Source organism: Dendrobates tinctorius, unplaced genomic scaffold (assembly GCF_039654945.1).
Source record: "Dendrobates tinctorius isolate UK_male_01 unplaced genomic scaffold, ASM3965494v1 ptg000063l, whole genome shotgun sequence".
NCBI classification, from domain to species: Eukaryota; Metazoa; Chordata; class Amphibia; order Anura; family Dendrobatidae; genus Dendrobates; species Dendrobates tinctorius.
Window position 1 is genome coordinate 11080311 of NW_027361731.1, and position 14577 is coordinate 11094887.

Consider the following 14577-nt stretch of genomic DNA (forward strand, 5'->3'; position numbering starts at 1 on the left):
TCCAACCCCCTGCTCAAAGCAGGATTCGCTAAATCATCCCAGTCAGATGTCTGTCCAGCCTCTGTTTGAAGACTTCCATTGAAGGAGAACTCACCACTTCTCGTGGCAGCCTGTTCCCCTCATTGATCACTCTAACTGTCAAAAAGTTTTTTCTAATATCTAATCTGTGTCTCCTCCCATTCAGTTTCATCCCATTGCTTCTAGTCTTTCCTTGTGCAAATGAGAATAAAGTTGATCCTTCTACAATGTGACAGCCCTTTAGATATTTGTAGACAGCTATTAAGTCTCCTCTCAGTCTTCTCTTTTGCAAACTAAACATTCCCAAATCCTGCAACCTTTCCTCATAAGACAGGGTTTGCAGACCGGTCACCATTCTGGTCGCTCTTTTCTGAACTTGCTCCAGTTTGTTGATGTCTTTTTTAAAATGTGGCGCCCAAAACTGGACACAATATTCCAGATGAGGTCTGACCAAAGAGGAGTAGAGGGAAATAATGACTTCACGTGATCTAGACTGTATGCTTCTGTTAATACATCCTAGAATTGCATTTGCCTTTTTTGCTGCTGCATCACACTGTTGATTCATATTCAGTCTGTGATCTATTAGTATACCCAAGTCTTTTTCACATGTGCTGTCACTTAGCCCTATTCCTCCCATTCTATATATGCTTTTTTCATTTTTATTGCCCAGATGTAGTACTTTGCATTTCTCCCTGTTAAAAACCATTCTGTTAGTTGCTGCCCACTTCTCCAGTTTATTTAAATCTTTTTGAATCCTCTCTCTCTCTTCTCTAGTATTAGCTATCCCTCCTAGCTTTGTGTCATCAGCAAATTTAATCAGTTTACCCTCAATTCCTTCATCTAAATCGTTGATAAAGATGTTGAACAATACAGGGCCCAGGACAGAGCCCTGTGGTACCCCACTTGAGACATTATTCCAACTGGATGTGCAGCCATTTACGACCACTCTTTGGGTCCGATCACTAAGCCAGTTATGAATCCACCTAACAGTTGCCTTGTCCATTCCATACTTAGTCATTTTTTCAATAAGGATTGTATGAGAGACTTTGTCAAATGCTTTGCTGAAGTCAAGATATACTATATCTACAGCATTTCCTTGATCCACCCAATCAGTGATACCGTCATAGAAGGAAATTAAGTTAGTCTGACATGACTTATTAGCTACAAACCCATGCTGACTCTGTTTAATCACTTCATTCTTATCCAGGTATTGACATACATGTTGTTTAATAATTTGTTGAAAGATCTTTCCTGGTATAGAAGTCAGACTCACCGGCCTATAGTTTCCTGGGTCCACCTTCTTCCCCTTTTTGAAGATAGGAACAACATTTGCTCTTCTCCAGTCTTCTGGCACTTCTCCTGTTCTCCAAGAATTTTCAAAGATTATGGAGAGGGGTTCAAAAATTTCTTCTGCTATCTCCTTCAGTACTCTGGGGTGTAATTCATTTGGACCTGGAGACTTGAATTCATTTAGGTTAGCTAAGTGTTTCCTCACTGTCTTTCTGTTTATAGATATCCTGGATTCTTCTATCCATGATTGTCCCTGGGCTCCAACACCGCCAGTTGGTGCTCGGAAGTGCTGTCCACACAGAAAAACACTCGTTCATGTGAAAGTGGGGTTCGGTAACGTCAGCTTATCCCCTGCTGTGTGGAGGGCAAACTGCTGCTGCCTCCAAATTGTAACTACTTCAGATTTAAACATTCTCTGATTTGGCCTCTGTCTCCACTCTGTCTCTAGTATTTCCCCTGACCTCCAACACCACCAGTTCCTGCTCACAGTTGCCGTCCACGCATTCCACACTTGTTCCTGTGTTCCTGGTGTTCTGTAACGTGAGCTGATCCCCCAATGTGTGTCCGGCACTGTCTCCTGCGCTGTCCACCTTCCCACTGCAAGTGGTGGGAATGTGGACAGAGCAGGAGACATTGGCAGACAAACATCAGGGGATCTGCTGACATTACAGAACACCAGTAACACAGGAACACGTGTGGATTGGGCAGACGGCTACTGTACGCATAAACTGGCGGTGTTGGTGGTCACGTGAAATCCTGGAAACAGAGTGGAGACAGATGCCTAATTGAAGCACGTTGACAGTCTGTTGTAGCCTACAAACAATCTAAAACTGCCACCAAGTAGGCCTCGGCCTGCACCCTGGTTCTCCCTGGGCTACAACAACGCTAGTTGGTGCTCGGAAGTGCTGTCCACACAGAAAAACACACTCGTTCATGTGAAAGTGGGGGTCAGTAATGTCAGCTGATCCCCTGCTGTGTGGAGGGCAAACTGCTGCTGCCTCCAAATTCAAACAACGTCTTATCTTAAACTGCCTCCAAGTAGGCCTCAGCCTACAAAATGACTATCCCTGGGCTCCAACATCGTCAGTTGTTGCTCGCAAGTGCTGTCCACACAGAAAAACACACTCGTTCATGTGAAAGTGGGGTTCGGTAACGTCAGCTGATCCCCTGCTGTGTGGAGGGCAAACTGCTGCTGCCTCCAAATTGTAACTACTTCAGATTTAAACATTCTCTGATTTGGCCTCTGTCTCCACTCTGTCTCTAGTATTTCCCCTGACCTCCAACACCGCCAGTTCCTGCTCACAGTTGCCGTCCACGCATTCCACACGTGTTCCTGTGTTACTGGGGTTCTGTAACGTCAGCAAATCCCCCAATATGTGTCCGCCACTGTCTCCTGCGCTGTCCACCTTCCCACTGCAAGCGGTGGGAATGTGGACAGAGCAGGAGACAGTGGCAGACACACATCAGGGGATCTGCTGACATTACAGAATCCCAGTAACACAGGAACACGTGTGGATTGGGCAGACGGCTGCTGTACGCCTAAACTGGCGGTGTTGGTGGTCACGTGAAATCCTGGAAACAGAGTGGAGACAGATGCCTAATTGGAGCACGTTGACAGTCTGTTGTAGCCTACAAACAATCTAAAACTACCACCAAGTAGGCCTCGGCCTACACCATGATTGTCCCTGGGTTCCAGCACCGTCAGCTGGTTCTCGGCAGTGTCTTTGGCACGGGTACTCCCTGTTGCCCAGCCTGTTTTCAGCACGCCTGCTGTTTCCGGGTAGTGTCAAGGTCACTATGCCACCAATCCGTTGTCCTGTCGTCTTGCGGCCGGGTTAGCCGACTCTACGGTGCCTGCAGTTTAGGTGACTCCTATGTGGGCTGCGGGAACTGGCACTGAAGGCTGGATCTGTAGTGCCAATGGGACATGGACCCCCTGTAGGACTGTGGGTTTCGGTAACTGCGGCCAGCTTGTGGCCTGGCTACTTTGCTTTGAATGGGTACCTTCTGCTACCCACCCGGGTTCCAGCACTGTCTGCTGGTTCTCGCCAGAGCCTTTGGCCTAGGTGCCTCCATCTCGGTATCCGAGGTCCAGCACCGTCAGCTGGTCCTTGGTAGTGCTTTCTAGCACAGATACCTCCTGCCTAGTAACCGTGGTCCAGCACCGTCAGCTGTTCCTCGGTAGTGCCATTGGCTCTTGTAGCTTTTGCTACCCATCTGGGTTCCAGCGCCGTCAGCTGGTTCTCGGCAGTGTCTTTGGCACGGGTACTCCCTGTTGCCCAGCCTGTTTTCAGCACGCCTGCTGTTTCCGGGTAGTGTCAAGGTCACTATGCCACCAGTCCGTTGTCCTGTCGTCTTGCGGCCGGGTTAGCCGACTCTACGGTGCCTGCAGTTTAGGTGACTCCTATGTGGGCTGCGGGAACTGGCACTGAAGGCTGGATCCGTAGTGCCAATGGGACATGGACCCCCTGTAGGACTGTGGGTTTCGGTAACTGCGGCCGGCTTGCGGCCTGGCTACTTTGCTTTGAATGGGTACCTTCTGCTACCCACCCGGGTTCCAGCACTGTCTGCTGGTTCTCGCCATAGCCTTTGGCCTAGGTGCCTCCATCTCGGTATCCGAAGTCCAGCACCGTCAGCTGGTCCTTGGTAGTGCTTTTTAGCACAGGTACCTTCTGCTTAGTAACCGTGGTCCAGCACCGTCAGTTGGTCCTCGGTAGTACCATTGGCTCTTGTTCCTTCTGCTACCCATCCGGGTGCCAGCACTGTCTGCTGGTTCTCGCCACATCCTTTGGCCTAGGTGCCTCCATCTCGGTATCCGAGGTCCAGCACCGTCAGCTGGTCCTTGGTAGTGCTTTTTAGCACAGGTACCTTCTGCTTAGTAACCGTGGTCCAGCACCGTCAGTTGGTCCTCAGTAGTGCCATTGGCTCTTGTTCCTTCTGCTACCCATCCGGGTGCCAGCACTGTCTGCTGGTTCTCGCCACAGCCTTTGGCCTAGGTGCCTCCATCTCGGTATCCGAGGTCCAGCACCGTCAGCTGGTCCTTGGTAGTGCTTTTTAGCACAGGTACCTTCTGCTTAGTAACCGTGGTCCAGCACCGTCAGTTGGTCCTCAGTAGTGCCATTGGCTCTTGTTCCTTCTGCTACCCATCCGGGTGCCAGCACTGTCTGCTGGTTCTCGCCACAGCCTTTGGCCTAGGTGCCTCCATCTCGGTATCCGAGGTCCAGCACCGTCAGCTGGTCCTTGGTAGTGCTTTTTAGCACAGGTACCTTCTGCTTAGTAACCGTGGTCCAGCACCGTCAGTTGGTCCTCAGAAGTGCCATTGGCTCTTGTTCCTTCTGCTACCCATCCGGGTGCCAGCACTGTCTGCTGGTTCTCGCCACAGCCTTTGGCCTAGGTGCCTCCATCTCGGTATCTGAGGTCCAGCACTGTCAGCTGATCCTTGGTAGTGCTTTTTAGCACAGGTACCTTCTGCTTAGTAACCGTGGTCCAGCACCGTCAGTTGGTCCTCGGTAGTGTCATTGGCTCTTGTTCCTTCTGCTACCCATCCGGGTGCCAGCACTGTCTGCTGGTTCTCGCCAGTTTCTCAGCCTTCTTGTACCTTTTGCTACATTTCCAAGATCAAGCTTTTTGAAATTGTCTTTGGTAATCCTTATTGATCTCCATGATGACGACCCTGATGACGACGACCCTGAAGACCACACCAAAGAAGACCAGAAATATGACCCTAAATAATAAGACCAAGAGGACAAAGAACATGAAGACTACCACCAAGATACAGAACAGAAGAACAAGAAGCAGAAGAAGCAAAAGCAGAAGAACAGAAAGCAGAACATTAAGCATAAGACTAAAAATCAGCATAGAAGAAATCAAAATTATAAGCAGAAGAAGACTAAGCAGTAAATGGGGGTGAGTCCATTCCTCCTCGTGGTGCCCCTGGAAAATGCCTGCTGCTGCAGGCGAAACTGAACGCGGACAAATCCTGTTGTAAATCTTTAGTGACAGGCAGAACGTAAGGTGTAATCTTATAACTTTTATAGATAAGTACTACAGGAATGCCTGTCACCATAAGAAAATGGCGACAAAGAAGAATAGGAAGAAGATGAAGAAATAGCATATTAAAATTGATAATAGCTGAATAAGAAGAATATGAAGAATGGAAAAAAAAATTAATGGGAAGAAGATGAAGAAGAAGAAGATGAATAAGGTGAAGAAAAAGTTGATGAAAAAAATGCTACTGCTGCGGATCATGAAGGAGAAAGTGTGGGAGAAGTACAAAAGAACGTGAAGAGCATGGAAGTTGTGAAACATACATATCTGACAAAATATAAAAAAGGTTAACATAGTCAATATCTTTTTAACTCCGAACGTACTGAAAAAAAAATGGGAATTCATGCTATGCCATGTGATTTGAATAAACCACTATGCTTTTAATGTCTCCTCCACCTCCCACAATACATTCTACATGATTCTTATTTGTTTTCAATTATGTAGAATTTGCCAACAAGGAAATAAAGGGCTTTTTTTAATTCCGATACCGGAAGTCCCATTGACTTGAATGGGACTTCCGGTATCGGAATCGGCGATACCCGATATTTTTTTCGTATCGGGCGATACCATCCGATACGATATTTTTGGGTATCGAACGGTATCGCTCAACACTAGTCATGTGTAATGAATAGCTCCTGCAGTATTGCTAATGCCGATTCCAGTGTCGATAAGGCTGGTTTCACATTTGCGGACGGTGGGCTGCGGACTTCCTTCGTGAAGCCCCGCCCCCTGCTGCACCTCCTCTGGTCAGCTCCGCTTATTTCTGCATGCGGCTTCATGCGGCCTGCGCAACCTATACGTAGGCCTTGCCGCAGTATGCGGAAGCCGCCCCCGCATAAAATTCCAACATGATGCGTTCTACGCAGGTCGCGCACCGTGTAAACGACACGTGTGGCAGTATCCGCATACTGCGGCACGGCCTGTGTACCCATTGTTAAATATGGAGTACACAGGCAGCATGCATAAGTAGGTGGAGCTGACTGGAGGAGGCATGGCAGGGGCGGGGCTTCACAAGGGAAGTGTACAGCACTCCGTCTGGAAATGTGAAATCAGCCTAAATGAGACGAGAATTAGCGTTATGGACGATGAGTCTATGAGAAATGTATTCAGCTGCCGACTCCGAGGGAGAAACTGTTTGTTGTCTGTGGCCTAAATATATAGGTTTTATTAATAGATGTAAAGAAGGAAACTAAATACTGTAAAATAATAAATCTCCTCATATGTTTCCCTTATTATCTCCAGTGATTGTATTATTACACAGGATATTTATGATGTTACATCGGCTCATCTTCTCATTCAGGTCTCTACAATATCGGATCCTCTCAGTGAAGATCTTCTACAGAAGAGAATTTTCCTGATTTACCAATCAAAGATGGATATGGACAGAGACAAGATGGCGGAGAGGATATTACACCTCACCCTAGAGATCCTCTTCCGGCTTACTGGAGAGGTGAGAGATTCTGATGGCGTCACATTACATCATTCTTATCTATGGGAATAACGGACAGAACTGGAGAGGTGAGGACTCTGGAAATGTCTGTAGTGAGATTTATTAATGTGTCTCTCCATAACCAGGATTACACAGTAGTGAAGAAGAACTCTAGTGAGCGCTGTCAGGACCCTGTGTCTGAGGGATGGGGAAGACCCCTGAGCCCAATCACGGGACTTCCACCTCACCCCCTGATACATGAGGACATCAATGACCAGAAGATCCTAGAACTCACCTACAAGATGATTGAGCTGCTGACTGGAGAGGTGACACTGCTGGGAATGCTGGGACATTATACAGTAACGCTATGAAGGGATCTGGGGATGATGGTATCATTGTATGTGTCAGTTTCCTATAAGGTGTCAGGATGTCTCCATCTATTTCTCCATGGAGGAGTGGGAGTATTTAGAGAGACACAAAGATCTGTACAAAGATGTCATGATGGAGGTTCCCCAGCCCCTCACATCACCAGGTAATTGACCGGACTAAATACACACTGCCTATAATTATCTGTACAGTATGTAAAGAATGAATTCAGTCCCTGTATGTGTTTCCTCCAGTTCTATCCAGTAAGAGGACAACACCAGAGAGATGTCCCCATCCTCTTCTTCCACAGGACTGTAACCAAGAAGATCCCAATGCTCCTCAGGATCATCAGGTAGATGGAGAGAAGGTGTCATGAGATCTCCCCTATGATGTGTAGACGGCTGTGAAGGTCTTGTGCTCAGTCTTGTTTTATCCACCAGTATTATATGTTTTATACTTGTGTAATGAGAGCGGTGGAGATGGCAGGATTAGAATTGATCATAGATGGGACTTCTCCATCTGTCTGTGACTTTTACAATATTTGTTTCAGGGTGAAGATCTGACCCATATTAATACTACAGAGACATATGTGAGGGGTGATGAGCGGTGTAAAGAGAAGATTCCTACATATGACTACCCGGGTAAGTAGTGACCACTAAATTCAGAGAAGTCACAGATTCTTCTCACAGGGAAGATATGTGTCTTTGTACCGTGTTAGCCAGTAGATACAAATATATTAAGAACTAGCTGAAGAGCCCGGCGCTGCCTGGGCATAGTAACTAACTGTGGTTAGTTATAACAGATTATAGTTATCCTCCATCCCATAGGCCCGTGCCCATATACCCATCATACATATCCTCCATCCCATAGTCCCATGCCCATATACCCGTCATACATTTTCTCCATCCCATAGTCCAGTGCCCATATACCCATCACACATCCTCCATCCTATAGTCAACCATTATGACATCATAATGAGCGGTGGGGCTTGCAACCTATGATGACATCAGCGTCACCATGGCAACCATTATGACATCATAATGAGGGGCGGGGCTTGACACGGACACTTTTTCCCCATTATGTAGACAGGGGCAAAATTGTTTGGTGAATTGGAACGTGCGGGGTTAAAATTTCACCTCATAACATAGCCTAGGACGCTCTCGGGTCCAGACGTGTGACTGTGCCAAATTTTGTGGCTGTAGCTGTGACAGTGCGGATGCCAATCCCGGACACACACACACACACACACACACACACACACACACTTTGAGCTTTATATATTAGATTGAGAGTCCTCAGCGGTTAATTCCTTTTAATGGCTAACTGAAAAGATGGTAACAAATTGCAGGCTTTTGAGACTACTCAGGTCTCTTCATCAGGCATAGACTAATACAAAATCTGAAGAATCACGTATTTATACACAACACAGAAAGAAATAATGCAACTGATAAGACAAGTGACGTGAAGCAGAGCTATCATTATGGGAGAGTGATAAACAGTTGTGGCCATAAATATTGGAACAGTTCATAGATAAGGAGTGTGAATGTTTTATTCTCCTCTGATTGAGGTCTGGTTCTGTGTTGTGATGCCCCCACAAGGTCTGGGGAACAAATTCCTTAACTGATATAAAAAGACATATATCCATGAGACACATTCATTCCTGCATTGAGATTCTTCTCAGTCACCGGCTGTGGCTGCTTTGTCGGTGGTGTGGTCCGGCCGTATCACAATCGTGTGATTACCATTTTACCTCTAGGCCACAGCATTCTCCTCCTCCCAAAACTGTTCAAATGACTTTGGGCATTGAAAGCCCTTTTCTATAGAACTTACAACCTGGAGGATCCATCTACCCCCTGGGAATAGAAGATGCTGACCGTTACCTGCCCTGGTCTGTAAACTACAAACCCAAATGAGACCGTACGTAGAATATACTGACAAGTTAGAAAATCACTTGAAAAAAAATATTAGCAATATTATTTTCTCTAATCTTCTTGACAGGACCCATAGTAGCTGCAATAGTCCACCATAAATAAGTGCAACTCCCGCTTACTGTTGGAGTTCTCCCCTCATACATACGTTGTTGTTGGGGATGTAACATAGAATAAAAAAAGTCTTTTTTTACCTGTAAATTCTGTATGATAGTTTGATTGTGATGGGATTGTCCTGCGTCACTTATGTGAGTCTGTAACTCCCTGATAGTGAAAAATGAGGATGAATGAACTCATGGAGATCAACATCCAACACTGCGGAGACACCATCACATGTTTCTCAACGCAAGCAGTGACTAGCCAGGTCTTTCCCCGGGAAGGAACAACCGCGGGAAGGGCAGTCTCCAATGAAGGAAACCACCTATGCCAAAACATGGTATCCATCCACAGACAGCTGTTTCGGGGTATTGCCCCTCATCAGTGTGGAGTAGGAAACTGGCCAGTAGGAGCAATGCCTAGTAGAAGACTGTGAAAAATGAGGATGAATGAACTCATGGAGATCAACATCAAACACTGCGGAGACACCATCACATGTTTCTCAGCGCAGTGATTCTAGAGCAATGCCCCCATCCCTTATGGGAAATATATAAAAACATGCAAAACACAAGCCACGGAGACACCATCACATGTTTCTCAACGAGAAAACATGTGATGGTGTCTCCGCAGTGTTGGATGTTGATCTCCATGAGTTCATTCATCCTCATTTTTCACAGTCTTCTACTAGGCATTGCTCCTACTGGCCAGTTTCCTACTCCACACTGATGAGGGGCAATACCCCGAAACAGCTGTTTGTGGATAGATACCATGTTTTGGCATAGGTGGTTTCCTTCATTGGAGACTGCCCTTCCCGTGGTTGTTCCTTCCCGGGGAAAGACCTGGCTAGTCATTGCTTGCGTTGAGAAACATGTGATGGTGTCTCCGCGGCTTGTGTTTTGCATGTAACTCCCTGATAGTCTTAAAAAAAGCTTTCCATCGCCTCTTCCAAATGATTAAGATCTAAATGTAAAGTGAACCTGTCAGCAGGATTGTGCACAGTAACCTACAGACACTGTCAGGTCAGCGCCGTTATACTGATCACAATGATACCTGGTGATGAAATAATAGTGTTGATATTATTGTTGATAATGCCTATAATGTTGAGGCTTAGAAAAAAAAATTACATTCAGCAAAATGACACCGGCGGCGCCTGTCCAGTATCCTCTATCTCTTACTTATAGATACTTATAGATGCTACTGCGCAGGCGCCACCATCACCGGTGACATTTTGCTGGATGTAATTTTTTTTCTAAGCCTCATATTAGCCACAATATTATAGGCATTATCAGCAATAATATCAATGCTATTATATGCATTATGTAAAAATGGGGGGCAGGTCAGTGAGGGATCAGTGACCTGTCATAAGCCAATACAGATGCATATGTAATCAGAGCACCACATAAAGCCCCGCCCACAGCCCCGCCCCAAAGAACGAGAATCTCATTAACTGAAAACTACAAATACAGATTAAACAACAACCACAAGACGGATTTTATCACCAGGTATCATTGTAATCAGTATAACAGCGCCGACCTGACAGTGTCTGTAGGTTACTGTGCACAATCCTGCTGACAGGTTCACTTTAAGACATCTCAGCTCTGCACTATTATACACAGTTCTCTTTAAATGCCTAATATTTCTTCTTGAAAGTCATCTGACAGAAAATATTGGCCCTTACGATAGTTTAGATTGTGAAATCACCGAGACCCATATGCTAATTACCCCAGAGAGGTCTCATCACTAGTTACTCATTTATTACTGATGAAGACTGTGGAGTTTGATCATTTCAGTTGATGTTATTGTCTATAGTCACAGTTTTCGACTACAGTAGTTAGTGTCCAAAATACTCTGATTTATCCTCTTCCTGGAGCCAGTTTTTTGTTCCTAATCAGGCCCCATTTTTAAAATCTGACGTGTGTCACTTTGTGCTGATAACTTTGGAATTCTTCACAAAGAATAATAGAAAACAAATGGATCTTATAAATTATTTTCCAACTTCGCACAATACCCTATATACGATTGTACACTACTGTCTGGGCATATGGCAGTGTTCAGAAGGGAAGGAGCGCCATTTAGCTATTTGACTGCAGATCTTGCTAGAATAGTTTACAGACAGGGCCGCCATCAGGGCATTACTGCCTTGACTGGCGTATGGGGCCCGGTGGGCAGAGGGAGCTCGCGTCGGGCCCCGTCTCATCTGCTCACTGGGCCCTACTGGCAGGCTAAACCGGGCTCTAGTGGCAGTTCAACGCTATTGATGCCCGGGCCTGCACGTCAATAGTTAACAGCTGCCAGCCAATCGGAGGCTGGCAGCTGATGTCAGCCGCAGCACACACATTGCCAGCATCTCACGTCACTGTCGTTCGCCGCCGAGTGCGCGCTTCAGCTGCGTGGAGGGAGCTTCGCTGCAGGAGTGCGGCCAGGTAAGGAGAACGTGTTTTTTTGTCTTTGTTTTATTTTTATTGAAAGTGGCGCCGGCAACCCGGGGGCAGAATAGACATGGGGGGCGGGGGCAGAATGTGAGACACGGGGGCAGAATGTGAGACACGGGGGCAGAATGTGAGACACGGGGGCAGAATGTGAGACAGGGGCAGAATGTGAGATGAGCAGAATGGCATGGGGCAGAATGCGAGACACGGGAGCAGAATGGACATGGGGCAGAATGGACATGGGGGCTGGGGCAGAATGTGGGACACGGGCAGATGGACATGGGTTCAGAATGTGGGACACGGGCAGATGGACATGGGGGCAGAATGTGAGACATGGGCAGAATGGACATGGGGGGCAGAATGTGAGAGATGGGGGCAGAATGTGAGACACGGGGCAGAATGGACATGGGGCAGAATATGAGACACGTCTCCCTGTGCCTTCTGAGGTCTGATGTCTCCTGCTCTGTTCCTGCATGATTCAGCTAAGTGGCTCATTTGCTAAACTTTTTGCATTTGATCTGATTTTGTCTATCTCCTGCTTTGTGCGGGTCAGCTTGCTCCTCCTGGGGCTGTGCTGGATCACCACCCATATGTTACTGCTTGTGTCAGTTTGTTTTGTCCCCTGTTATATTGGTCTCTTTTTGCTTTGCTTTCAGTATATGCCAGAGTTCTGATATAGTGGGGGCGAAGTCGTGTGACTTCAGTGTTTTTTGAGCATCAGACGTGTTGGATTTTTCAGGGTTTTTTGCGTGATTGCAGACAGTGTCTTTCCTTTCCTGTCCTGTCTAGTCAGTTTGGGCCCCATCATTTGATCAGGTTATTTTTCTGCCTGCGTATGTGTTTTCATCTTGTTTCACTGACAATATATGTTTGGGGGCTGTCTATTCCTTTGGGGTCTGCTCTGGGGCAGTTTAGATTTCACCTTTCTTGCTTTAGGCTGAGTTAGTTCTCCGGCCATGCCGAGGCATCTAGGGCATCGTAAGTACGCTCCACGGCTACTACTAGTTGTGTGGATAGGATCAGGGGTCTGCAATCCGCTTAGTTTCCAACCTCTCTGGTTTTCTGTGGCTTGGCCTGGTCCTGTTATCCTCCTCGGTGACCCATTCATAACAGGGGGCATTATGGACATGGGGCAGAATGTGCGACACTGGCAGAATGGACATGGGGCAGAATGTGACAGTGAAACACAGGAGGGGGCAGAATGTGAGATACAGGAGGGGGCAGGATGGGAGAAATATGGTGCAGGATCATGAGGCAGGATGGATACAATGTAGACAGATGGGGCAGGATCGGGAGATCATATGGGGCAGAATGGATACTCATGAGGGCAGGCTGAGAGAACATATGGCTGGAGCCAGGAATGAGACACACGGGGGCCAGGATGGGGGATGTTATTACCATAGGGGCTAATTAAGGGATACTATTACTGCAGTAATGTATTTATTTTATTTTTTTGAGGATACTGTTTTAAATGGGGGGAGGTCCTGTTACTGTGCAGAGTGACACTGTGTCACCTTTTTTTCTTCATCTGGTGTGTTGGGAAAAATTAAGTAATGTGTTCTGCAAGTGGAGCTCTAGATAACTGTGTAATTTCCTGCAGAGATGAGTCCTGGCTGGAAGATGTAATGGCGGTCTGTGCTGGATGAAAGATGAAAAGCAAAGATAAAGGACTTCACCTAGAGAAGTCACTGGTGAGTCAGTGTGTTAACTGTACACTGACACTATACACTATATACTGAGGTCCTGTGTATAATGTCACCGGTGATCACTGTATTACCTGTACATTGACACTATATACAGAACTCCTGTATATAATGTTACTGGTGATCACAGGATTACCTGTACACAGACACTGCATACCAAGTACAGATCTCCTTTGTATAATGGCACTTATGGTGATAGTATTATGTTTTTTATTAATGATCAGTATTGTAGTATTCAGTCACCATGTGGTGGTAATATGTGGTCTCGCCATGGTGCGGTGGTATTTGTCTCTTGTATGTGCTATTATTCTGTCACTGTGGTGGTAATATATGGTCTGGACATGGTATGGCTGTATTTGTTCCTTGTATGTGGTATTATTGGTCACCATGTGGTGGTAATATGGTGTCTGGTCATGGTGCGGTGGTATTTGTACTCAAAGTTCCAGCAACAAACATCCAAATCAGATTGTTGAATAGACGTTAAAACTTCATCTTTATTGCAATGCCTTTAAAAACATACTGTTAAAATTGTAAATCCAGGGGATTACGCATTTCGAACAACATTGTTCTTAGTCATAGCCATGTCTGTGATCAGTACAAAAAGCAGAGTAAAATAGAAAAGGAGGAAGGGAAAGGAAATGAAGTGAGCAATTAATCATGCAAATAAGACAATTATACTAATGACACAAAGTGAAAAAAAAACACACATTCATAATGTCATAAGTGTGCAAACATGAATTCAATAATAATACATAATATCCGTTCTCTTATTCAATCCAGGAGGGACTCTGCGATTAAACTTAAAAATAAATTGCGCTTCTTTGAAATGCAATGCTTTGTCTCTGTCACCGCCTCGATCACTGGTAAGAACTTCCTCTAATGCATGAACATGAAAAAAGTCTAAACAACCTTTATGGACAGATGAAAAATGATAAGAAGCTCCTGATAAACTTCCTGTCCTGACATTTGTAGCCTCATATATATGTTCCGCAATTCTCGCCCTGAGAGGTCGCGTGGAGCATCCCACATATTGAAGATTGCGCTGTGTGCACGTGATAACATAAACCACATAGGTTGTGCTGCCATTGATAAACGTGCGGATCTTCTGTGTATATGGAGCAGCCGTGGCTCTGATTTCATGTGAAGTATCCATATACCGACATAAGCCGCACTGGCGTTTACCGCACTTGTGTGACCCAGACACAGATAACCAGTTGTGTTTTGCTTTGACCTTCTGTCTTGCTGTGTGGTCAGAAGGAGATATCACGTTC

The 14577-nt window shown here is 46.0% G+C and overlaps 1 protein-coding gene across 2 annotated transcripts in view; it reads left to right on the forward strand.

Annotated features, from left to right (window-relative positions):
- LOC141094191 (uncharacterized) overlaps positions 1–14577 on the forward strand; it is a 77845-nt gene that overhangs the window by 40989 nt on the left and 22279 nt on the right. The window contains exons 6-10 of one of the 2 annotated variants that reach the window (XM_073579952.1): positions 6656–6805; positions 6931–7110; positions 7193–7316; positions 7405–7502; positions 7701–7791. In XM_073579952.1, coding sequence (XP_073436053.1) covers positions 6656–6805; positions 6931–7110; positions 7193–7316; positions 7405–7502; positions 7701–7791 — 643 coding nt within the window. The remainder of the gene's footprint in view (positions 1–6655; positions 6806–6930; positions 7111–7192; positions 7317–7404; positions 7503–7700; positions 7792–14577) is intronic. The other variant, XM_073579953.1, reaches the window with a different exon arrangement.